Below are 27,293 nucleotides of genomic sequence, written 5' to 3'. Positions count from 1 at the left end.
TCTGGACGCAATGGACATCAACAAACGCTGGGTTTCCTCCTTTGTGATGCTTTGCCAGGCCTTTACTGCAGCTGTCTTCAGTTGTTGCTTCTTTGTGGGTCTTTCCACCTTAAAGGGGTTGTCCCAAGTTGATAAATGGAGCTATAAAGCTCCCCCATGTAAAATTAAGAAGAATTCTAATTACCTGTCCGTCGTCCAGCGATGTCGTTTTCTTGATATCGTTGATTGAAGTTGCGGTCGGTCCCTCTTTGTATCCTGCTCGTTGCCTAGGTTCCCGGCCACCGCTATTTACCTTTAGCGGTGGCCGCGCATGCGTAATGACATCCTCTGCTCCCTGAGCAGAGGATGTCATTTGCTCGTGAACGCGCATCTCGGCGCATGCGCAGAAGATGCAGTGGAAGGCACCCGTCGCAAGGAGAAGTCAGCGCTCCGCTAAAGGTAAGTGTGTATATGTTTGTGTGTGTGTGTGTGTGTGTTTATGTGTGAGTGTATATTTGGGTGTGTTTGTGTACATGTGTTTGTGTACATGTGTTTGCGTATATGTGTGTGTGTGTGTGTGTGTGTGTGTGTGTATGTGTATATATGGGTGTGTTTGTGTATATGTTTGTGTGTATATGTTTGTGTGTGTGTGTGTTTTTGTATATGTGTGGGTTTGTGTTTGTGTATATATGGGTGTGTTTGTGTACATATGTTTGTGTGTATATGTGTATATGTTTGTGTGTATATGTGTGTGTTTGTGTATATATGGGTGTGTTTGTGCATATGTGTATAGGTTTGTGTGTATGTTTGTGTGTGTTTTTGTATACATGTGTGTTTGTGTATATGTGTTTGTGTATATATGTGTGTGTTTGTGTATATATGGACGTGTTTGTGTATATATGGGTGTGTTTGTGTATGTGTTTGTGTGTTTGTGTATGTGTGTTTGTGTATATGTGGGTGTGTTTGTGTACATGTGTTTGTGTACATGTGTTTGTGTATATGTATATGTGTGTGTGTGTGTGTGTGTGTGTGTATATGTGTTTGTGTTTATGTGTATATATGGGTGTGTTTGTGCATATGTGTATATGTTTGTGTGTATATGTTTGTGTATTTTTGTATATGTATATTTGTGTGTTTGTGTACATGTGTTTGTGTATAGGTTTGTGTGTATATGTGTGTTTTTTTGGAGTTTATGTGTGTGTTTGTGTATATATGGGTGTGTTTGTGCATGTGTATGTTTGTGTGTATATGTTTGTGTGTTTTTGTATAGGTGTGTGTTTGTGTATATGTGTGTTTGTGTATATATGGGTGTTTGTGTATATGTGTGTGTTTGTGTATATGTGTTTGTGTATATGTGTGTGTGTGTTTGTGTATATGTGTGTGTGTTTGTATATATGTGTGTGTGTTTGTGTATATGTTTGTGTGTATGTTTGTGTGTTTGTGTATATATGGGTGTTTGTGTACATGTGTTTGTGTGTATATGTGTGTGTTTCTGTGTGTTTGTGTATATGTTTGTGTGTATGTGTTTATGTGTGTGTTTGTGTAATATATGGGTGTGTGTTTATATTTGTTTGTGTGTGGTTGTTTGTGTGTGTGTAGGTGAGTATAAGTATCGGTATTGTTCACATTGATAACTTTTTTTTTTATGTTGTTGCAGATTTTGATGTACCAATTGGACTACGTCTTCGATTCGTTGGACTACTGCGTAGATCTACGTTTTTTGAAAATTTTAATAAAATGGTTAACGAGGGTTTTGTTGGGGATTTCTTATTTCAATAAAAAAAATTGTCTTTTTTTTCAAACTTTATTAGTGCCTAGATAATGGTAGTTGGCTGATTGACAGCGTCCATTATAAAGGCGGTACTTAGTGTTAGCCGGTGCAGAGTCTAGCACTAACCACCCATTATTACCCCGGTACCCACCACCACCAGGGGTGCCGGGAAGAGCTTGGTACGATCCAGTACCCGACCATCTGTTGTGATGGTCGGGTACTGGGGCGGCCGTAGGCTGGTATTATGAGGCTGGGAAGGGCCAAAAACAGTGGACCTTCCCACCCTTGTAATGCTAGGCTGCTGCTGCTGCTGTGTTGTATCGGGCTGGTTATAAAAATGTGGGGGACTCCCACGTCGTTTGTTTTTTACATTTAACAATAGACGTTGGGTCCCCCACATTTTTAATAACCAGCCATATACAAGGCCACAGCAGCCTGGCATTACACGGGTGGGAGGGGCCACTGGTTTAGTACATTCCCAGGCTAATAACACTGTGTTGTTTGTGGCTGGTTATGATAAATTGGGTGGAACCCCATGTCTTTTTAATAAAAATAATAAATAAATAATAAAAAAAAATGACGTGGGGTCCCCCCCATTTTTATAACCAGCCAGATACAACACAGCAGCAGCAGCAGCCTCATAATACCAGCCTGCGGCCGCCCCAGAGCCCGGCCATCACAACAGATGGTCGGGTACTGGATCGTACCCAGCTCTTCCCGGCACCCCTGGTGGTGGTGGGTACCGGGGTAATAATGGTGTTTAGTGTTAGCCTCTGTACCGGCTAACACTAAGCCTCCCCTTAGTAATGGACCTTGTCACTCAGACAGCGGCCATTACTAAAGTGATAGTAATAAAACTTGAAAATAAAACACAAAGATATAGATAAAATATTTTATTGAAATAAAGCACCTCCAACACAACCCTCATTAACCATTTTATTGATGAAAAAAAAAGCGTCATCTAAGTAGTCCTCGAAACCGAAGTAGTCCAAACACCAAACCTGTAAAAAAAAAAAAATATAAAAAAAAAAATGAACTAAAACATGGCTTAGGCTTAGTTTCACTTTCATGTGTTATACTGACTGTTAGGCCTCATTTACACGAACGTAATATACGCGCGTGCGACGCGCGTGCTTTGCACGCATGTCGTACGCACCTATATTAGTCAATGGGGCAGTTTAGACGATGCGTGAATTGCGCTCAGCGCGTGTGCGCAGAAAAAAACTCACGACATGTTCTATAATCGTGCGTTTTTCGCGCACTCACGCACCCATTGAAGTCAATGGGTGCGTGAAAACCACGCATGCCGCACGGAAGCACTTCCGTGCGAACTGCGTGATTCACGCAAGAGCTGTCAAACTCCTGAATGTAAACAGAAAAGCACCACGTGCTTTTCTGTTTACAAACATCCAAACGGAGTGTCAAATTCGAGATGAGCGCACCGAACTTCACCGGGTTCGGCCAAACTCGTTTTGACCGAAACCGGTAAAAAATGTTCGGGTACGCGACGTCAGGAGACAGTCACTGTCCACGGTGCTGAAAGCGTTAAACTGGTTCAGCACCATGGACAGTGACTTCCGCTCCGAAAATCTATGAACCTGAAAAAAAAAAAAGACGTTCTGACTTACCGATAACTCCGGTCCGACCTCCCGGGATGACAGTTAAGTCCAAGTGACAGCTGCAGCCAATCACAGGCCAAGCACAGGCTGCAGCCAATCACAGGCTGCAGCGGTCTCATGGACTGCGGCGTCATCCTGGGAGGTGGGGCCGGATGACAAGAGAGGGACGCGTCACCAAGGCAACGGCCGGGAGCCCGGACTGGGGGAAGCAGGAAGTTCTGGGTAAGTATGAAAGTCTTTTTTTATTCACAGGTTGGTGTATATTGTGTTCGGCATTCACTGTCGAGGGTGCTGAAAGAGTTACTGCCGATCAGTTAGCTCTTTCAGCACCTTGGACAGTGACGGACGTCGACTAGCCTCATCTCTATGATGGCGGCTGCGCGAAAATCACGCAGCCGCTCATCATACACGGATGACACACGGAGCTGCCAAGTGCCTTTTGCGCGCGCAAAACGCACACGCTCGTGTAAATGAGGCCTTATACCATGTATAGAAGCCTGCGGCAAAGTTGGCTTAGATACAGGGCGCCAGCAGACAGTATCATACATGGCCATACAGACATTTATACAAACAAACATACATACATACATGCAAACATACATGCACATATACACATACAAACATGACAACATACATACAAGCAAACATACATACAAGCAAACATACATACAAGCAAACATACATACAAGCAAACATACATACAAGCAAACATACATACAAGCAAACATACATACAAGCATACATACATACAAGCATACATACATACAAACAAGCATACATACAAGCAAACATACATACATACAAGCAAACATACATACATACAAGCAAACATACATACAAGCAAACATACATACATACATACAAGCAAACATACATACATACATACAAGCAAACATACATACAAGCAAACATACATACATACATGCAAACATACATACATACATGCAAACATACATGCATGCACATACAAACATGACAACATACATACAAGAAAACATACATAAAAACATACATACAAGCAAACATACATACATGTAAAACATACATACATGAAAACATAAATACATGCAAACATACATGCACATATACACATACATACATGCAAACATACATACATACATGAAAACATACATACATGCAAACATACATACATGCAAACATACATACATGCAAACATACATGCACATATACACATACAAACATGACAACATACATACATACATACATACAAGAAAACATACATACATGCAAACATACATACATACATGCAAACATACATGCACATATACACATACATGCACATATACACATACAAACATGACAACATACATACAAGAAAACATACATACAAGCAAACATACATACATACATACATACAAGCAAACATACATACAAGCAAACATACATACAAGCAAACATACATACAAGCAAACATACATACAAGCAAACATACATGCAAACATATACATGCAAACATACATGCACATATACACATCCATGCACATATACACATACAAACATGACAACATACATACAAGAAAACATACATACATACATACATACATACATGCACATATACACATACATGACAACATACATACAAAAATAAACTCACCTAAGACGTTCCCACGAAGAGCTGAACGGTCCCGTCACTTTTCTTCTCCCATTCACAATAACATAGCGGTGGGCGCAGATGACGTAATCACGTGGGCCTGATATAATTACGTCATTAGCGCCACAACGCATTGTTAGGGTATGTGCACACACACTAATTACGTCCGAAATTGACGGACGTATTTCGGCCGCAAGTAGTGGACCGAACTCAGTGCAGGGAGCCGGGCTCCTAGCATCATACTTATGTACGATGCTAGGAGTCCCTGCCTCGCTGCAGGACAACTGTCCCGTACTGAAAACATGATTATACTACGGGACAGTTGTCCTGCAGAGAGGCAGGGACTCCTAGCATCGTACATAAGTATGATACTAGGAGCCCGGCTCCTTGCACTGTGTTCGGTCCGGGACTTGCGGCCGAAATACGTCCGTCAATTCCGGACGTAATTAGTGTGTGTGCACATACCCTTACTATGAATGCGAGCGGCGCCAAGAAGAAGGAAGTTGGCAAGTGACGGGACCGTTCAGAGCGCCGTTAGAACGTCTTAGGTGAGTTTATTTTTTTTATATATTTTTAGTTGTTCGCCGGGTGCTGATGCAGCACCGGTACGGCGGATACAAACATTACATGTAGTGACAGGGTTGGGGGGGGGGGGGGAGAAGTTGTTTGCCGAAACGGGGTGAATGTAGTGTAGTGTAGTGTAGTGTATTGTAGTGTAGTGTACTGTAGGGTTGATGACATTCACGGTAAGTTTGTCTCAATCGGGCTTACCATGCCCGCTTGAGACGAACATTCTCCCGATGTTGCTAGAACTACAGTATCTAGCAACATCGGGAGCGCGCACACTGCAGAGCGGCTTGATTGACATCAAGCCGCTCACGCCCCTTTTTAGAAAAGATAACCAGCACTTGCTGAGTTATCAAGTGTAAAAAAAAGGCACTTAGTAAATGAATTTTTTAAATTTTTTAACAGCAAATGTTTTAAAATTCATTTCCTGCTTAGAATGTTTAAAAAAAAAAATTTGAGTCAACTTGGGACAACCCCTTTAAGTTTTGTCTTAAAGGGAAGGTGTCATGATTTTTTTTTAAATTATTATATTGCTTTTAATTTAATGTAAACAAAAAAATTATTTATTTGTGTTGTCACTTTCTACTTTTTAACCCCTTCCCGACATTTGCCGTATGGGTACGCCATGGAAAGCTATGACTTCCCGCAAATTGCCGTATCCATACGCCAAATGCAGAAGGGGTTACAGTGTCAAAAATAAAAGTTACAAAGTAAAGATGGCTGCTGTTCATAACAGCAGGCCAGCTTTACACGAGGCCTAGGGGGGTGGCTCACCTGCCCCGCATCGGCGATCGCTGCAATTAGCCGGTCAATTCAGACCGGCCAATTGCGGCTGGTTGCGGCTTTCGCCAATCACTGTGCCACAGGGCACAGTGATATGGTGGTGATTGGTGCTGCCTAGGACAGCACCAATCTCTGCCATGTAGCGATAATGAGTTGGCAGTGATGCCACCCTCCCGATTGCTACAATTGGTCGGTCTGCACCGACCTACCAATCGCAGCCATGGCAGGTGTTTGAAACACCCTCCACCGGCTCTGCCCACCTCATTCCGGTTAGGAACGATGAGCAGAGCTGGTGTGACCGTCTGTGAAGCCATACTTACCGATTCTGAGGCCTTCTGTGCTGCGATCCTGCTGTGACGTCTTCATCCGACTGCTTCCTGCTGAAGAGTGAACCGTCATCATCATCATCTGTGCACTTGTTTTTTCCTAAACTACTTATCCCTGTACCCTCCCTCTCTTTCCCTTTTTACGTCCCGTGGCCGCTGAGTGCGGATCAGTGACCGCCCTCACTGACCGGCAATTTTTTGCACAGGACTTTTTTTTTTCTTTTTTTCACCTCCCTGTGTGCGCCCCGCGGCCAGTGAGTGCTGATCAGTGACCGCTATCACTGATCAGCATCCGTGGTAATTTTTTTTGCTGCAAGTTTTTTTCTTTTTTGGCCTTTTTTATTACTGCACCTTTTTTTTTGCGTGCGCCCTGCGACTACTGAGTGCTCAGTCTAATAATCAGCCTCAGTGGTAATTTGTTTACGCAGGTTTTTTTTTGGCCTTTTTTTTTTGTTTTTATAAAACTGTAAAAAAAAAGAGTAGCATTAGAGTAGCGGACGTTTACTGACGTCCGTTTTGTAAAAAAAAATATATAGCAGGAGATATAGCTATATATTTTTTATACAGTTTGAATAAATTTACATCTTCTAGTTAGCGTCCATTTAGTGACGGACATTCAGTTTTTTTAACTGAAGTTCGTTCACTAAATTTTTGATAGCGTAGCGATAGTTTTAGTATAAATTTACATCTTATAGTCAGCGTCCGTTTAGTGATGGAAATTCAGTTTTTTTTAACTGAAGTTCGTTCACTAAATTTGTGATAGCGTAGCGACAGTTAGTATGAATTTATAGCATTATAGTCAGCATCTGTTTAGTGACGGACATTCAGTTTTTTTTAATTGAAGTTTGCTCACTAAATTTTTGATAGCGTAGCAACAGTTAGTATAAATTTATAGCGTTATAGTCAGCGTCCGTTTAGTGACGGACATTCAGTTTTTTTTAACTGAAGTTCGTTCACTAAATTTGTGATAGCGTAGCGACAGTTTTAGTGTAAATTTACAGCCTATAGTCAGCATCCGTTTAGTGACAGACATTTAGTTTATTTTAACTGAAATTTGTTCACTACATTTTTGATAGCATAGCGACACAGTTGTAGCTCAATTTTTTTTACAGTTCTATATTGAACGTTCAATAAATTTCTTTCTCCTACGTTTTTCTTATTCTTCTCTTCTTTTTCTTCTTTTTTTTTTCCTATAAATTTCATATTACACGTGTAAAAGAACAACATACACAACCACCTCTATAAAGAGTATTGCCCGTGTTGAAGCACTACATACCCCCCTAATAAAAATGGCCCAATCATCTCAAAGGGTCTACTCAGCTGAGGAGGCATACGCCATCCTGGCCTCTGACACTGAATCGGCCAGCGAGGGAGAAGAGGAAATTGCCCCATTCCTCTTGACCTCATCATCTTCATCCAGTGATGAGGAACCCACGCAAAGACGCCCCAGCACATCAGCTGAGGCAACCCCCCAAATGAGGGATACCCTGTGGAACCCACCCCCATATAATTATGAGCCTCACATTCCAGATTTCACAGGGAGCTCAGGAATTCGATTTGAGACTGTAGGCCTCGCAGAAATTGACTATTTCAAGCTCTTTTTCTTGGAGGATTTTGTTAATGTAATGGCGGCCCAGACAAATTTATACGCCCAACAATTTTTAGCCCAAAACCCTACGTCATCATTTGCTAGGTGGACCCCCAATAGAGGCAGCGGAGATGATGAGATTTTGGGGCCTTGTCCTACATATGGGCCTAGTAAAAAAAACAGAGATTAGGCAATACTGGAGTGCGAACATTTTATACAGCACCCCATTATACCGCATGGCAATGACCCGGACACGTTTTGAAATTATTCTGAAATTTTTGCATTATAATGATAATGCACAGTGCCATCCCCGTGATGACCCCACATACGACCGCCTGTTCAAAATCAGGCCGATTATTGATTATACAAGAGGGACGTCCTTATGTTGACCACAATACACGGTAGTGGCAGCACCCCTATCCCTGTCCGAGGTAGCACCACAATGACCCCCAAGCCAGACTGCATCCTCGGCTACAATAAGTACATGGGAGGGGTTGATCTCTCTGATCAAGTACTGAAGCTGTACAGTGCCATGCGTAAAACAAAGGTGTGGTGCAAAAAGCTGGCCATGCACATGGTACAGATAGCATTGTATAACGCTTACGTGCTATACCAATTTGCAGGCCGGACAGGGACATTCCTTCAGTTTCAAGAAGCGGTTATCAAGACCTTTGTATTTAGGAACCAGGAAGGGGAGGGCCCCAGTACTTCTAGATGGGATGGTCCACGTATTGTACCAGGGCAACACTTTCCTGGCGAAATCCCCTCCACTGGTAAAAAGGGAAGGAGCCAAAAAAGGTGTAAAGTGTGTTATAAAAGGGGGAGAAGACGAGACACAAATTATCATTGTGAAACCTGTCCCGACAAACCTGGCCTGTGCATAAAGGAGTGCTTCAAAGTTTATCACACATCCATGGATTTTCAATTGAAACATTTTTTTAAATGCTCACTATACACCTAGATAAATTCCTTGAGGGGTGTAGTTTCCCACATGAAGTCACTCTTGGGGGGTTTCCACTGTCTTGACCACTCAGGGGCTTTGCAAATATGACATGGCCACCGCAAACCATTCCAGTTACATTTGAACTCCAAATGGTGTTCTTTCTCTTCTGAGCCCTGCCGTGTGTCCAAACTGCTGTTTATGACCACATGTGGGGTACAGTTTTACTCGGGAGAAACTGCTCTACAAATGTTGTGGTGCTTTTTCTCCTTTAGTCCTTGTGGGAATGAAAAAAAATTAGCTAAACCTACGTTTTATTGGAAAAAATGTAGATTTTCATTTTCAAGTCCTACTTCCAATAATTTCTGTAAAAAACCTGTGGGGTCAAAATGCTCACTATACCCCTAGATAATGTCCTCAAGGGGTGTAGTTTCCAAAATGGGGTCACTTGTGGGGGGTTTCCACTGTTTTGTCCCCTCAGGGGCTTTGCAAATGCGACATGGCCTCCATTCCTGCCAAATTTGAGCTCCAAAAGCCAAATGGCGTTCCTTCCCTTCTAAGCCCTGCCGTGTGTCCAAACAGCAGTCTATGACCACATGTGGGGTACTGTTTTACTTGGGACAAACTGCTCTACAAATTTTGTGGTGCTTTTTCTCCTTTAGTCCTTGTGGGAATGAAAAGAAATTAGCTAAACCTACGTTTTATTGAGAAAAATGTAGATTTTCATTTTCACGTCCTACTTACAATAATTTCTGCAAAAAACCTGTGGGGTCAAGATGCTCACTATACCCTAGATAATTTCCTCAAGGGGTGTAGTTTCCAAAATGGGGTCACTTGTGGGGGGGTTTTCACTGTTTTGTGCCCTCAGGGGCTTTGCAAATGCGACATGGCCTCCGCGAACCATTCCTGCTAAATTTGAGGGGTTTCTACTGTTTTGGCACCACAAGAGTCCTTCAAACCTGATATGGTGCCTAAAATATGTTCTAATAAAAACAAGGCCCCAAAATCCTCTAGGTACTCCTTTGCTTCTGAGGCCGGTGCTTCAGTCCATAAGCACGCTAGGGCCACATGTGGGATACTTCTAAAAACTGCAGAATCTGGGCAATAAATATTGAGTTGCATTTTTCTGGTGAAACTTTCTGTGTTACCAAAAAAATGAATTCAAAATGAATTTCTGAGAAAAAAACGAAATTTGTAAATTTCACCTCTACATTGCTTTAATTCCTGTGAAACGTCTAAAGGGTTAAGAAACTTTCTAAATGTTGTTTTGAATTCTTTGAGGGGTGCAGTTTTTAAAATGGGGTGACTTATTGGGGGTTTCTAATATATAAGGCCCTCAAAGCCACTTCAGAACTGAACTGCCCCCTGTAAAAATAGCCTTTTGACATTTTCTTGAAAATGTGAGAAATTGCTGCTAAAGTTCTAAGCCTTGTAACATCCTAGAAAAATAAAAGGATGTTCAAAAAACGATGCCAAACTAAAGTAGACATATGGGGGATGTAAATTAGCAACAATTTTGTGTGTTATAACTGCCTGTCTTAGGGGGGATTCACACGAGCGTGTATTGGGTCCGTGCGGGCCGCGTGGTTTTCACGCGCCACGCACAGACCAATACAACTCTATGGGGCAGTACAGACAGTCCGTGCTTTTTGGGCAGCGTTTGTCCGCTGCGCAAAAAGCGCGACATGCTCAATATCTCCGCGTATTTCGCGCATCACGAACCCATTGAAGTCACCACGCAGGTGACGAAGCACTTCCGTGCGAACCGACTGAAACAGCGCACCAGCTGTCAAAAGGATGAATGTAAACAGAAAAGCACCACGTGCTTTTCTGTTTCCAAACATCCAAACGGAGTGTCTTTGAGATGAGCGAACACGGACAACCGAACCGAACTTCACCGAGTTCGGCCGAACTCGTTTTGGCCGAACCCGGCAAAAAAATTTCCGGTACGCGACGTCAGGAGATAGTCACTGTCCAGGGTGCTGAAAGAGTTAAACTGTTTCAGCACCCTGGACAGTGACTTCCGATCCCAATATACATGAATCTGTAAAAAAAAAAAAGAAGTTCTGACTTACCGATAACTCCCGGCTTCTTCCTCCAGTCTGACCTCCCGGGATGACAATTCAGTCCAAGTGACAGCTCCAGCCAATCACAGGCCAAGCACAGGCTGCAGCGGTCACATGGACTGCCGCGTCATCCAGGGAGGTGGGGCCCGATGTCAAGAGAGGCGCGTCACCAAGGACGCGTCACCAAGGCAACGGCCGGGAGGGAAGTTCTCGGTAAGTACGAACTTTTTTTTTTTTTTTTAACAGGTTTCTCGATATTGTGATCGGCATTCACTGTCAAGGGTGCTGAAAGAGTTACTGCCGATCAGTTAACTCTTTCAGCACCCTGGACAGTGACTGACGTCGACTAGACTCATCTCTATGATGGCGGCTGCGCGAAAATCACGCAGCCGCTCATCATACACGGATGACACATGCAGCTGTCAAGTGGTTTTTGCGCACGCAAAACGCCGCGTTTTTTGCGCGCGCAAAAACGCAACGTTCGTCTGAATCTGCCCTTACAAGCAGATACATTTAAATTGATAAAAATGCTAATTTTTGCAATTTTTCACTATATTTTGGTGTTTTTCACAATTAAATACTGAATGTATCGACCAAATTTTACCACTATCTTAACCCGTTAGTGACCGCCAATACGCCTTTTAACGGCGGCCACTAACGGGCTTTATTCTGATGCATATGCCTTTTTACGGCACTGCATCAGGATGAGTAAACAGAGCACGGAGCCGTCAAATCTTCCTGCTCTCAGCTGCCAGATGCAGCTGAGGGCTGGGGGCGTCCCTGCTCTGCCGTGTGAGATCGATATAAGTATCGATCTCACATGTTTAACCCTTCAGATGCGGTGCGCAATAGTGAGCACCGCATCTGAGTGGTTTTGGAGAGAGGGACGGAGCTCCCTCTCTCTCCCACCGACACCCGGCGATAAGATCGACGAGTGTCTGTGTCTCCAATGGCAGCCGGGGGCCTAATAAAGGCCCCCAGGTCTGCCTGTCATGAATGCCTGCTAGATCATGCCTCTGGCATGACCTAGCATATGCCTGTCCGTTTTAAACGGACAGGCAGAAATACACTGCAATACAAAAGTATTGCAGTGTATTATAATAGCGATAGGAGAATCGCATAGTGAAGTCCCCTAGTGGGACTAGTAAAAAAGTTAAAAATAAGTTTAATTAAGTTAATTTAAAAAAAAATGTGGAAAAAAAATGAAAAACCCAGCTTTTCCCCTTACAAAATGCTTTACTTTTAAAGAGGCTCTGTCACCAGATTTTGCAACCCCTATCTGCTATTGCAGCAGATAGGCGCTGCAATGTAGATTACAGTAACGTTTTTATTTTTAAAAAACGAGCATTTTTGGTCAAGTTATGACCATTTTTGTATTTATGCAAATGAGGCTTGCAAAAGTCCAAGTGGGCGTGTTTCAAGTAAAAGTCCAACTGGGCGTGTATTATGTACGTACATCGGGGCGTTTTTACTACTTTTACTAGCTGGGCGTTATGACGAGAAGTATTATCCACTTCTCTTCAGAACGCCCAGCTTCTGGCAGTGCAGACACACAGCGTGTTCTCGAGAGATCACGCTGTGTCGTCACTCACAGGTCCTGCATCGTGTCGGACGAGCGAGGACACATCGGCACCAGAGGCTACAGTTGATTCTGCAGCAGCATCGGCGTTTGCAGGTAAGTCGATGTAGCTATTTACCTGCAAACGCTGATGCTGCTGCAGAATTAACTGTAGCCTCTGGTGCCGATGTGTCCTCGCTCGTCCGACACGATGCAGGACCTGGGGCAGGAAGTGAGTGACGTCACAGCGTGATCTCTCGAGAACACGCTGTGTGTCTGCACTGCCAGAAGCTGGGCGTTCTGAAGAGAAGTGGATGATACTTCTCGTCAGAACGCCCAGCTAGTAAAAGAAGTAAAAACGCCCCGATGTACGCACATAATACACGCCCAGTTGGACTTTTACTTTAAACACGCCCACTTGGACTTTTGCAAGCCTCATTTGCATAAATACAAAAATGGTCATAACTTGGCCAAAAATGCTCGTTTTTTAAAAATAAAAACGTTACTGTAATCTACATTGCAGCGCCGATCTGCTGCAATAGCAGATAGGGGTTGCAAAATCTGGTGACAGAGCCTCTTTAAACAACCAAAATAAATTAAAAAAGTTACGCATATTTGGTATCGCCGCGTCCGTAACGACCCCGACTATAAATCTATTACATTATTTAACTCGCAAGGTGAACGCCGTAAAAAATGTAATAAAAAACTATGGAAAAATTGCTGTTTTCTGTGAATCCTGACTTAAAAAAAATGTTATAAAAAGTGATCTACTCCAAAATGGTACCAATAAAAACGACAAGTCGTCCCGCAAAAAAAAAGGACTCATACAACTGCATCTGCGAAAAAAACAAAACGTTACGGCTCTTCAAACATGGAGACACAAAAACAAATAATTTTGAAAAAAAAGTGTTTTTCCTGTGTAAAAGTAGTAAAACATACAAAAACTATACAAATTTGGTATCGTTGCAATCGTAACAACCCGCTGAATAAAGTTATTGTGTTATTTATATCACACGGTAAACGGCGTAGATTTAAGACGCGAAAAAGCGTGGCGAAATTTCAGTTTTTTTTCAATTCCCCCCCCAACAAAAAAGTTAATAAAAGTTAATCAATAAATAATATGTACCTCAAAATGGTGCTATTAAAAAATACAACTTGTCCCGCAAAAAACAAGACCTTATACAGCTATGTCGACGCAAAAGAGTTATAGCTCTTGGAATGCAACGATGGAAAAACGTAAAAAATGGCTTGGTCATTAAGGTTTAAAATAGGCTGGTCATTAAGAGGTTAAAGTCCAATGTGTCACGAGAAAACATTCTCAGAATCGCTAGGATAGGTACAAGCATTCCGACGTTATTACCACATAAAGTGAAACATGTCAGATTTGAAAAATGAGGCTCTGTCAGGAAGGTCAAAAGTGGCTAAAGAGGGAAGGGGTTAATGTATTCATACTTTTACTTCTCTATGGGGGCTGCCATTTTTTTCTTCATCTCTGTATGTGTCGATTAACGACACATACAGAGATGGAATACGGCAGCACAATGCATAGGACGATGTCCACCCTTTACTCACTGCCTTTAATTTTTAACATCTGAAAATACTATCCAATAGAGAACTCTGTTTCTTTTTTTCTCCAAGATATTGTGGAAATATATATCTCCTTTAAATCCACAGATATGCAATAGTCGCAATTGAACAGATACTTTACCTGGAAAATCACTTAAACTATCAATATGCCTAGGGAATGTTGGAGACAACCCATTCATACTCAGGGAATTATGATTGGTTTGATAGGTATAACTTACACTGATTGCTAATACTGGTCCTACTTTGTACATGGCATAACGATCAGTTCCTGCACATATATTGGCAATATCATCTTTAGGGTCTCCCAATTTCAATTCTCCAGTAATGTACTGAGCGAAAGCTTTCATCCTCCATGGGCTCCCACCTACACAAACAAACTATAAAGAGAAATATAAAGAAAGTTATTTTTTTTTTTGCAGTGTTTCGCATGGTTTTTACATGCTTTATTGTAACCATAATTTATTTTATAAAAAAGCTGTTCCTGAACAATACCAATCTTGTAATCTAGCAATATTGGGCATGCCACAACAATTCTAAACCACAGGAATTTTCAGAGAATTTACCACATTTTTTTTTTTGGTTTTGGTGTGGTTGTGGAACACCTTTATTTCATAATTTTAACATTAATTAATAAATTTTAAACAATTTACAACTTCTGTCAAAGGCACTGCAATGCATCAGGAAATGGGAATAAAATATACAATAGCAGTATACAAAATACCAGAAGACTGAAAAAACAGAAGGTTAATATACAGTATGTCTTGAAAACAGAGACCATTGTATATTTACCTATTCTGAATTCCTTTAGTAATTGCTCACCTTAACATCACCAAACAGAGCTGTAAAATCATGTGTATAGGTTCCAAGATCAAAGTGGTACAATATGTCTTCTTTTATTTTCTCCAGGTGAGGATTGGAAATGTGAATGTGCCCTTCTCCCCTGTGAAACAAAACAGACATATTAAAGGGGTATTTGAGTCCCTAAAAAGTGATCGCCTATCCTCAACATAGACCGTTAATAGCTGATCGGTCAGGGTCGGACTCCTGGGACCTCTGCCCATCAGCCTTTTTTTTAAGGGCTGCAGCGCTAGTACGAGCGCTGCTTCCCCTTCATTTGTATTTTCTCATTGTGAATCATCGACACAGATGTAGCGGCGATTCACAGTGTTGCAGCTTTCTCCAATTGAAGTGGATGGGAGAAGGCTGCAATACTGTGAATCGCCACTACATCCGTGTCGACGATTTACAGTGAGCAAGTAGAAATAAAGGTGTAACGCCAGCGTCGGGCCCCGCATGTAACAGCGGTCCACGCCACCGGTTCTTGTACCTTGCTCAACAGCCTATATCTTCTGCAACTCACTGCCGCTGGATCACTAGTGCGCGCACTACAGCCACCACTTCAAGGGCCAGTGAGCGCAAAATTCAAAAATTACCCAATCATCCCTGCTGCTTCCCAGGACTACTTAAGGCACCCACACCATCTCCTAAGTGCCTGAGCAATGTTGTTACTAACCCAGTTTTAGCCTGCGGAGGTTCCGTATCCTATTTCCTGAATCCTGTGTCTGTGACTAGTCCTGCATCCTGAGTCCTGTGCCCGTGTCCTGTCTTGCATCCTGAGTCCTGTGTCAGTGACCAGTCCTGTATCCTGCATCCGGAGTCCTGTGTCTGTGACCAGTCCGGTATCCTGCATCTTGTGTCTGTGATCAATCCGGTATTCTGTACTCTGTCGCCTGCTTCCAGTAATCCGGCACCAGCCTGCTTCCAGCAATCTGGCACCAGCCTGCTTCCAGTAATCCGGCTCCAGTCTGCTTCCAGTAATCCGGCCCCAGCCTGCTTCCAGTAATCTGGTACCGGTCTGCTTCTAGTAATGCGGCACCGGTCTGCTTCCAGCAATGTGGTACCAGCCTGCTTCCAGTAATCCGGCACCAGCCTGCTACCAGTAATCCGGCAACAGCCTGCTTCCACTACCTGCTATCTGACTGTGTCCAGTTGCCTCAAAGGTCCCATCTACCAGGGACACCTGTCTGGCAAGCAGCTACTGTGTTACAGTGGCGTAGCCTAGTGGTTCCACAACTTCATTGGACGTTACAGTTTGCTCAGGCCATGGACCCCGCTGGCAAACCCCAAGACTGCTTTTCAGGTCATGGAAGACAATATGCAAGTTCTCCGACTACGCCAAGATCAACTATTGCATGCTGTGAACACCTTAGCCAATCGCCTGGACATGGCTCCTGTTACACCCCTGGCAACCCCACAAGTTGCTCCTCCATCTACTCCTCAGCCAGCCGTAGTTCCAGTCAGCTCCGGAGTCGGAATTTCTTTGCCGCTTCCACCCCGTTAGGATGGAGAAGCAAAAACCTGTTGAGGCTTTCTCAACCCAAAATACATTTCAAATTACATGCTCATCACACTTATTTCCTCTAACTACCACTACCACGTAGACGGTTCTGACACATGTCATTTACTGCTGTTGGAACACACACACACATGTATGTACAGTTATACATACAAAACAAAATGTCTTTCTATAAGGAGACCTCCACTTGATGCGCTTCACTGTCTCAGGATGCTAGACACCGTCCCCTCCTTTTTTATTACCCAATGTTGTACTTGTCTCCTTGTATATATTTTCTTGAATGCATTTCCATGTAAATCTATATATCATACATCCTGTATTTATTTATGGAATCTGTATAGTATACTATAATCACCTATATATGTTTCTTTAGTGCCCGACGAAGGTCTCACGACCGAAATGTTGCACATGTAGCCACTGGCTTTACGAAAAAAATCAAAATAAATTTACGTTAAACATTCCAAGAGTGTGCCAAATCCAATTCTTTCTAGCTTCAATTGGGTTGGGACCCTATTCCGAGGACCTGAGAAACTAGTGCTGTCTAAACAAAACCACACTTTTCACACTGTGTTTCGAGGAACCTGACCATACATCTTCAGCCGCTGCTTAACATCTGTCACTTCACCAAGGAGGTTCGACTGTCGGAGAGTAAACCATACAATTCCATACTTTGGCAGCAGAGCTTGCTTGGAACAAAGAGGCCCCGGTGGCAACCTTCTGCCAGGTATTAGCTAGCAGAGTCAAGGATGAACTGGCAGATTGTGATCTTCCTCCTACCCTGGATGCCCTGATTCTCCTGACTACATGCGTAGATATGAGGTTCCGAGAACGCTCCCAGGGAGTCCATCGAGAGGGAATGTACTATAACTTCTGAAAATTGGTTGACCGGGTCAGATTATTGGACCAGGATCCTAAGAAAAGACGTTCAGCTAATCTCTGCATGTACTGTGGAAGAAAGGGTCATTACATGCACAGTGTTTTCAGAAGCCGAGAAAATCCAGCACCTAGGGTTGATAGGAGAGACTACCCTAAGTGAATCTATGCCCATTGCAAAATTCTCTCCTACACTTTGTACTACAGACTTTATCTTCACTGCAGAAGCATCTCATCCTGTCCCCGCTTATCTGGATTGTAGAGCAGCCAGAAATTTTTTACCTAAAGCCTTAGTGGATCGTCTCTATTTACCTGCAACACCAGTAAAGAAACCCCTAGCAGTGGCTTCGCTGAATGGGCATCCGCTGCCGGATCCAATTATATCCACTACAGAGCCATTGAAATTCTGTGGGAGCTCTACACACTGAACTGATAGTCTTTTATATTCTTCTTGAAGCTATTAATCGAATCCTGCTGAGACTTCCCTGGCTTCATAAACTTGCTCCAATTCTTGACTGGAATTCCGAAGAAATCCTCCAGTGGGGACCTCAGTGTCTACATAATTGGCTGTCCCAGGTTCATCTTGTCTGATGTCCTGTACTCCAGTCTTTTCCTGGTCTGCCTCCACAGTATGCTTGTTATGCTGACGTATTTAACAAGAAGGAGGACGAGACTCTGCCTCCGCATTGTCCTTACGATTGTCCAGTCGAGTTGCTCCCTGGGACTTAACCTGGGACTCTGCATGTGACTCAAGCCATGTCGGCATATGTCAAGGAGAACCTTGAGAGGGGGTTCATTAGAATGTCTACTTCTACTGCTGGAGCCGGTTTCTTCTCTGTTGAGAAAAAGGATGGTTCCCTCCGGCCTTGTATCGATTATTGTGGTTTGAACCAAATCACTGTCAAGAACAAGTACCCTTTACCGCTGATCTCTGAGCTCTTCAACAGAATACGTGGGGCGAAGATTTTTACAAAGCTGGATCTACACGGGACTTAAACCTTGATCTGTATCCGTAAAGGTGATGAGTGGAAAACCACATTAACACCAGAGACGGTCACTATGAATATATTGTTATGCCCGTTGGACTGTGAAATGCTCCAGCTGTGTTCAAGGAATTCATGAACAATATATTCCGGGATCCACTGTATGTATTTGTGGTGGTGTATCTGGACGACATCTTGATCTACTCACCAGACCTGACTTTTACGCAGTTAAGGGGGAATAAACTCTACGCCAAATTAGAAAGTGTGAAATCCTTGCCCTTTCTGGGGTATATAGTTTCTGATCATGGACTCCAGATGGATCCAGAAAAGTTCAAATCCGTCTTAGATTGGCCTCGTCCTCACGGTCTTCGTGCCAGGCAAAGGTTATTGCAAATTTCTATGGCCTTTTCAACCGCTCCTATCTCTGCTCTCACCAAAAAGGGAGTGAAAGCTAAAGATTGGACCCCTAAAGCGGAATCTGCATTCACTAATGTCAAGAGGGCCTTCATTTCTGCCTCCGTTCTTCACCATCCTGATGTTTATCGGCAGTTCTCGTTGGAGGTTGACACCTCTTACATCGGTGATGGGGCATATCTCTTTAAAAAAAACTCCAAGGGTAAGCTGTCTCCTGTGGCTTCTTGTCAAAACTCTTCTCTGCAGCAGAAATTGCAGGGCAGATGGAATTGTTTTCAATTCATTGTCTATTTATTGGGAACCAGTCAGGTAGTGTTAACCAGTTCAGGACCGGGCTATTTTGAGCCTTCAGGACCAGACACCGTTTAGCCCTTTTTAGCACGTGTTCGTTAAATGGCTATAACTTTTTTATTTGTTGGGCTAACAACGTGATTTTTGCGATGTTTTTTTTCCGTAGACAATGCAGGTTTCTTTTTTTATCCTTTTTGCTATTTTAGAATTTTTATTCTTAAAGTTTGAAAATAATAGTAAAAAAATAAGCTTTTCTACTTTTCAGCTATTTTTTTTTGGTAGTAACATAGTTTGACCCTAAAATAGACCTTTTATTTGTGATCATCATTGTCTACCGTAAATTTTAATATATTACATGTCTATATTAGCGTAATTGGGTCAGCGCTAGCGTTACAAAAATGATTGGCAGGGGGGAATGTTTTTTTTTGGGGTGGGTATTTTATGTGTATTTATTATTAAAAAAAAATTGCACTTTACTTTCCTTTTTATTTTATTACTATGGTCTGTCCCTCAAAAGGTCAAAAAAGACCTTTGGGGAACCTTATATTTTTTTTTTCTTTCTTTACACCATGCTTTTCCACTGTAACTGGATCTGCACAGCAGCCCCAGTTACAGGGGAAATCAGCCCTCTCATAGTGACGATTGTTACTAATAGGGCTGTGCTGGGTCTAGTAAGACCCAGCAGCAGTCTGCCACTAACACCACCCGGCAATCATGTGACCAGTCACATGAACACTGGGAGCAATAGAGACAGCGGAGCGGCCGCTGTCTCTATTCCTATACATAGCGTTCATTGAGCGCTGTGTACAAGTGATCAGAGAAGACAGAAACAGCTAAAGCTTGTTCTATCTTCTCCATAGGGTCCCCGGCAGTTACTTACAGCCGGAGATCGCTCGGGCAACAAATTAAAACGTAAAAAGTATATGCACTATATACACAGATAAGACTCTATATGCATTATCTCTGGTCTCCCCAGGAGAGGCTGTACTTCATACCTTCCTGTAGGCTGTAAAAATGTATGAAATTCCTTCCATTTATTTCAGCTGCCATAAAGCGCACACACCCTGCTGTACTGACTAAAGAGGAAGAACAGGAAGGAAGTGTGTGTCTTCTCTTGGGAAGTTTACATGAATAAATAATAAATGGTTACATTAACCCTTTAGTGAGCAGTTTATTTTTGGCCTTAACCCCTTAATGACCAACCCTATTTGGCCTCAAAAGAAAGGTGTCACAAAATAATTTTTTTTATTTAATTGATGTGTTTTAAGTTATGGGTTTATTTTTTTAAATTATTTTAATGTGTTCCCTAATGTAACTTTATTCATTTCTGTGTTTTTACTTTTGTGGGAGCAGCCATCTTTTTTTAGAATCTGTGTATGTTTCTTTGCACAACACATACACAGGTGCTCTATGGCACACCCAGGGCATAGGAGACTAGCGATGGGAGCCGACCCTATCTCCTAATCTGGAGCCATTCTAGCTGTGAACTGCGGATGCTCTGTGACATGGGCATACACAGGGACCCACAGTTACTCTCGCTTCTAGAGGGAAGATGGGCGCCAGTTTATTAAAGAACGGCAGCCCCTGCAATTATCCGAGGAGCTGTCGCCCAGTCGGCAATGAATGCAGGACCACCCGGCAATTGATTTGCTACCTAAGAATACAATGTGACCTCTAGTAACCCCAGACACATTGAACTGTTCATTCATTAAAATTAATGGCTTAACCTGAGTATAGGCCATCAATATCTGATCAGTGAAGGTCCGACCTCTGGCATCCCCACCGATCAGCTGTTTTGAAGTGGATGCAGCGCTCACACTGCATCAGCTGCTTCCCCTTCGTTTCCACCTGCTGGTACTGTGAATCGCCAACACGCTTGTAGCGGCGGTTCACAGTAATACAGCCTTCTCCCATTCACTTTAATGGGAGAAGGATATAATACTGTGAACGGCCGCTACAAGCGTGTTGTGATTAACAGTACGAGCAGGGAATGACGGGAAAGCATCGCTTGTACAAGCGATGCTGACCCTTCAAAAGAGCTGATCTGACAGGGTGCCGGGAGTCGAGAGTGACCGGGGTTACTAGCAGTCACAATAAAAGTAGGTCACTGACAGGTAAACCCGGTCACATAGCTATTGCAGGGACTCTGTGACTTTAGGAGTCCCTGCATTCGTGTTTTCTGGCGCACAGCACCTCCAAGTTGTGCCAGAATTTTAATAATACTTATTTATATTTCTAAAGCATCTCTAGGTTCCATGCTCCACAATAGAAACTAGAGTTCATTAACGTCTAGTTTCTATTGCTGCACAGGGGAGAAGACAGAAGTCTGTTGTAGCGGAGTAGAAGTTTTTTTATTTTTTATACTGCTAACTTTTTTGTTTTGTTTTGCAGGTTCCGCTAGGTGGTTTGGATTATGTCGTAGATTCGTTGGACTGGGGAGTTTTTATTTAAAAAGTGTTTTTTTTTATACTTTATTGGCGCCTTAGTAATGGCCGCTGTCTGTTTGACAACGTTCATTACTAAGGTGGGGCTTAGTGTTAGCCAGTAAAAAGACTAGCACTAACCCCATTTTTCTATGTTACCCACCACCACCAGGTGTAACGGGAAACGTCAGTTACGATCCAGCACACGAGCATATGGAGCGATGGTTGGGGGCCCGCTGGTATTATGAGGCTGGGAAGGGCCAAAAACCCTGGCCGTTCCCACCCTGGTAATGCAAGGCTGCGGCTGCTTTATTGTATCTTGGTGGTTATGAATAATGGGTGGGGACGACACAAAGTTTACTTAAAAAAAAAAAATAATAAATAATTGAAGAATACTACGTGGGTGCCCCCATTGTCATAACCAGCCAGATAAATAAAGCTGCAGGCTAGCAATGCCACGGTTTTTAGCCCTTCCCAGCATCATAGTACCAGCCTGTGGCCGCCCCAGTGCCCAACCGTCGATCCGGATGGTCGGGTACGGGATTGTACCCGGCTCTTCCCGATACCCTGGTGGGGGTGGGTACCGGAGTAATAATGGGGTGCTTAGTGCTAGCGTTTTTACATAGTAATAGACGCTGTCAAACAGACAACAGCAATTACTAGACGCTTATAAAGTATTAAAAACCACAGACATAAAAAAAACATTTTTTTATTGAAATAAAAACTCCCCCACTCTTTGACCACTTTATTTAGAAAAAAGGTATATAAAATAAACATAGATCATCGAAGTAGTCCAACGAATCTACGACATAGTCCAAACAGTCCAGCAGGATCTGCAAAACTAAAAAAAACTAAAGTTAGTAGTATGAAAGATAAAAAAACTTATACTCAACTACAGCATACTTCTGTCTTCTTTCTTCTCCCCTTGCGCTGCAGCAGAAACTAGAGTTGACAGGTAGAAGAGTTACATAATGGGGAATTATTTTTTCCCATCATGTCTAATTCCCAGGTGACTCTTTGTGATACTCCGCCATGGGGAAACATTTTTTTCCTCTGGCATATGACATTTCAGTTGACAGGTAGCAGAGTTAGATAATGTGGAATTATTTTTCTCCATCATGTAACTCTGCTACTTGTCAATGGAAAAAACATCCGCCAGAGGAAAAATCATCGGCCAGACGAGTACAATGAAAACATCACCTGGTAAATAATTCCCCATCAAGTAACTCTGCTACCTGTCAACTGAAAAGTCATACAACAGAGGGAAAAATGTTTCCCCATCAGGTCTAATATTGTTTGGGTCGTTACGATTGTGGCGATACCATATATGTGTATATAAATAAAACCACTATACATGGAAGAAAATTGTTTTATTTTGCTTTTGCTGTGAACTTTTTATTTTTTAGTAAACTTTATTTAACTATTTTAATTTTAAGTATTATTGCCTATCAGTGTAAAACGGACAGGCAATCTATTAGGCCTAAAAGGCATATAGCCATGGCAGGCCTGGTGGGCCTTCATTAGGCCCCCAGCTGACATGGCAACCTGTCGGCGGCCGGCGATCGAGTTTGCAGGCCACCGATGTGTGACAGAGGGAGCCCCTCCCTCTGTCAAAACATTTAAATCCTGTGGTCACTATTGACCACAGCATTTTGGAGGTTTCTCCAATTTCAGCTGTTGCTGGGTCTTTCAGTCACAGCCGGGATCCCACGGTGATCGTGTGGGCACAGCTTTGGTGCCCGCACATTTACTATGACATACATGCCTGTCACATTCCAGAAAAGTTACCCATGGGAGTTTGGAACTTCACCATGCAATCGTTTGATCGCTTTTATAATACACACTAAGGGTATCTCCACACGTAGCGTAAGCACTGCTGATTTTCCGCAATGGATTTGATTGCGGAAAATCCGCAGCATAATACAGTAGCAGCAGAGTGGATGATGTTTGAACAAATCTAATCCACACGCTGCGTGAAAAAACAGCCGGTAAACCGTTCATAAATTGACCTAGAGTGCGGTTTTTCAATTCGAAGCATAAATTGATAATCGCTGGTTTTCTGTTGCAGGTTTTCCCCATTGAATTCAAAGGGGAGCACTAAAATCTGCAACAAATCGCAAATGTTGCATTTTTTTGTGGCGGAAAAGTTGCGAAACTTGCAACTCAGAAATAAAATGTCACGGTTCTGGGGGTATGTGGAGTAGCAGCTAGCCAAACTACAGTCAATGAAAGTCTTTAAAAGTACCTGTTTAGAAGTTCTGACAGACACGTGATGTAGCAGACCCTTCGGAGTAGTTGGCGTGGCAGGTGACACTTGGCGTGGCAGGTGACACGTGGCACAGAGGATGAACTCGACTCCAACACTAGACGTCGCTCACAAACACAATTACTGGATACGGATACAAGAAGCAGGATACGGGAACACTGGGAACTGAATAGAACTAAGGGACCATTTGCTAAACGTGGGTAGACACAACAACGCTCAAGCAAAGAGAGGAAGGGAATAGTCCTTTATAAAGTCCAGGGTGTAAAGGGATTGGCTGGGGAACTTAACACAGGTGCACGCGCTGGCCCTTTAAGGCCGGGAGTGAGCATGCGTGTTCACCCTACAGGACACAGAGGGGAGCTGTAGCCGCGTGTGCCGTCACCTCTGGGGAGGACAACAATGTAAGTAGGACGTGACAGCGGTCAGCGACTGTGGCCACAACAGTACCCCACCCCCCTTACGCCCCCTCTTTTTAGGTCCAGAGCTGAAGAGGAACTTCTTGATGAGATCTGATGCATGGATGTTCTCTTCTGGCTCCCAAGACCTCTCTTTAGGACCAAACCCTTTTTCCAGTCTACCAGATAAAAAGTCTTTCCTCCCCTTTTGTAGTCTAGGATTTCCTTTCACCTCGAATACGTCAGAAGAACCGCTGGGAGCAGCTGTTGAACCAGGAGATTTGCTGTAGCTGTTCAGGACCACAGGCTTTAAGAGGGACACATGGAATGAGTTGGGGATTTTGAGAGTAGGAGGCAGCCTAAGCTTATAGGACACATGGTTAATTTTTGTAACACCTCAAAGGGTCCAAGCAACCTGGGAACAAATTTGTGGGAAGGGATTTTCAGATGAATGTTCCTTGAAGACCTTGACTCCGGGGAGAAACAGAGGAGGAACCCTTCTCTTCTAATTGACATATGCTTTTATGTAATCAGCAGCCTGAAGAATCGCAGACTTGGTTTGCTGCCAGATGTGAAGAATTGGCTGCAGGCACTTGAGACATAATTGGCACTGGAAGAGGAACTCGTGGGTGCTGACTGTATACAATATAGAACGGAGAGGAAGCAGTAGACTCACTTGTATGGTTATTATAAGAGAATTCCGCCCAAGGAGAAGCTGTACCTAATTGTCATGTTGGACAGAGACATAAGGATGGAGATAATTCTCTAGTATTTGGTTTAACTTTTCCACTTGACCGTTAGACTGTGGGTGATAGGCAGAAGAAAAGTCCAGCTCCACATTCCAAAGATTACACAGGGCTCTCCAGAATTTAGACGTGAACTGTACACCCCAGTCAGAGACAACATAAAGAGGTAATCCTTGTAGGTGAAAGATGTGTTGGATTAACAGATCTGCCAGACGAGGAGTTGAGGGAAGGCCCAATAAAGGAATAAAATGTGCCATCTTGGAGAAACGATCCACTACTACCCAGGCCGTATTACATCCAGCAGAAGGGGGAAGGTCAGTGATAAAGTCCATAGCAATGTGTTGCCAGGGAACATCAGGCACTGGCAGATGTTGGAGCAGACCAGCAGGTTTAGAATGATAGGACTTTTTTAGGACACAATTAGCACAGGAGCAAACAAAGTCCAAGACATCTCCAGGTAGCAAGGGCCACCAATAATGACGAGCAATAAAGTCCTGAGTCTTGCATGCACCAGAATGCCCAGCCATATTGTAATTATGCCCCCAGCGGAGAATTATTTTCCTGTCAGCGGGACGGACAAAAATCTTTCCAGGAGGAATGTCCTTGATCTGCAGAGGATTTATGCAGTAATCATAGAAGGATCAATAATATGTTGAGATTTCTCTTCTGAGTCGTCAGTTTCAAATGTCCGAGACAGGGCATCGGCCTTAATGTTTTTGTCCGCAGGGCGGAAGTGGAGAAGAAAACGAAATCTGGTGAAGAGAAGTGACCATCTAGCTTGACAATGGTTCAGTCGCAGATATGTAAGATTTTTGTGGTCGGTGTAGATAATGATGGGTCTACATTCTTCCAATGCCAACTTACATAGTTACATAGTTAGTACGGCTGAAAAAAGACACATGTCCATTGTTATGGAATAAATATATGTATAATGTATCTGGGGCCCCAAGGAGTGAAATGTTATAGAGGAGAGCATGTGAATGGGTATTTTAGAAAGGGTAAGAGAAGAAATAGTTTGCAGCTGCTCTGCTGTCTCTTTTGAAATTGCGAACAGATGGCGGTCAATCACTTGACCAACCCCCCTAAGCATAAAAGGGAATACCTTGTGTTCCACCAATGGGTTTTATTGAATATACAGATGACTCATATGTTATGGAATGTTTTTGTGTGATGCTATAAAAGCGACCACTACGGTTAAATAAAGTCAGAAGTATTTTGCCTTGAGAAACGTCTCAGTGTATCTGTTACTTCTCCGAGCAGCTCGCCCCCCCCCCCCCACCTGATTTGAACCTGCATGGAGATCAAGGCGTAACGTGACCTCAAATTGCGATCACAGAAATTGGCGCCCGAACAGGGACTTGACCAGAAGGACGGCACCCCACCTAGGGGATCTCCCGGGACTTGAATGGCGACCACCCGGACGAAGGAACGTGCAGACCACTGCTGCAGCAAGGTAAGAAGACTTAATTCTTACAAACTCTGCTCTGCACCTTCCTGTCTGGTAGGTCACCTTCCCGGTAGTACTCCTGAGGGATAGAGGGGCCACATGAGGGTATTTTTAGTGTAAAAATCTGGTCAAGTCTATATGTAATCCTACCCTCAGGATAAAGTGCCTGATCTCCATGACAGTATTTGTATGAATGTTGTAGAAACCCAGTTTTGTGTCACAAATGCATTTTAGAATAAGGAAATTGTTTTTGGGAAAAAAACTTCCGATAATCCGGCAAATTACCAGAAACATGTGTACATGCTTCAGGTGACTACGGGGATTATGATAGGCTAAATTTAAGCCCGGAAATCGAAAATTTTGTGCAAATCTGATAATCCGGAAAAATGCCGAAAATGTGTGTACAGCATTGAGGTACTTGCGGGGATTATCATGCACTGATTTTCAGCTCAAAATTCCAGAATTTTCTGCAATCCGATAATCCGGCATGTCAAATGAACAGCTTGATTTTACGTTTTCCTTATTATTTGGATCAGGAATATTTGTCATATTACTGTTATGGTGTGGAGGATATCTCCTTGAGTGGTGTTTAAAGTGAATAAGAAGAAAGTAAGCTAGTTATAAAAGGAATTTAATTCTCTGGCCAGAGTAGAAGAAGGTTTAAAAGGGTTTTGAGGGGATTAGTGTGGGACTTTCCCTAACA

General features: G+C 43.0%; 1 protein-coding gene across 3 annotated transcripts in view; it reads right to left on the bottom strand.

Annotated features, from left to right (window-relative positions):
* UPP1 (uridine phosphorylase 1) overlaps positions 1 to 27,293 on the bottom strand; it is a 209,764-nt gene that overhangs the window by 118,355 nt on the left and 64,116 nt on the right. For all 3 annotated transcript variants that reach the window (XM_075828559.1, XM_075828557.1, XM_075828558.1), the window contains exons 3-4: positions 15,216 to 15,336; positions 14,615 to 14,773 (exon numbers count right to left, since the gene is read on the bottom strand). In XM_075828559.1, the coding sequence (XP_075684674.1) occupies positions 14,615 to 14,773; positions 15,216 to 15,336 (280 nt within the window). The remainder of the gene's footprint in view (positions 1 to 14,614; positions 14,774 to 15,215; positions 15,337 to 27,293) is intronic.

The sequence above is a fragment of the Rhinoderma darwinii genome, chromosome 5 (assembly GCF_050947455.1).
Source record: "Rhinoderma darwinii isolate aRhiDar2 chromosome 5, aRhiDar2.hap1, whole genome shotgun sequence".
Lineage (NCBI taxonomy): Eukaryota > Metazoa > Chordata > Amphibia > Anura > Rhinodermatidae > Rhinoderma > Rhinoderma darwinii.
Note: the sequence above shows the minus strand (reverse complement) of the source record. Positions and strands in the feature narration are given on the sequence as shown.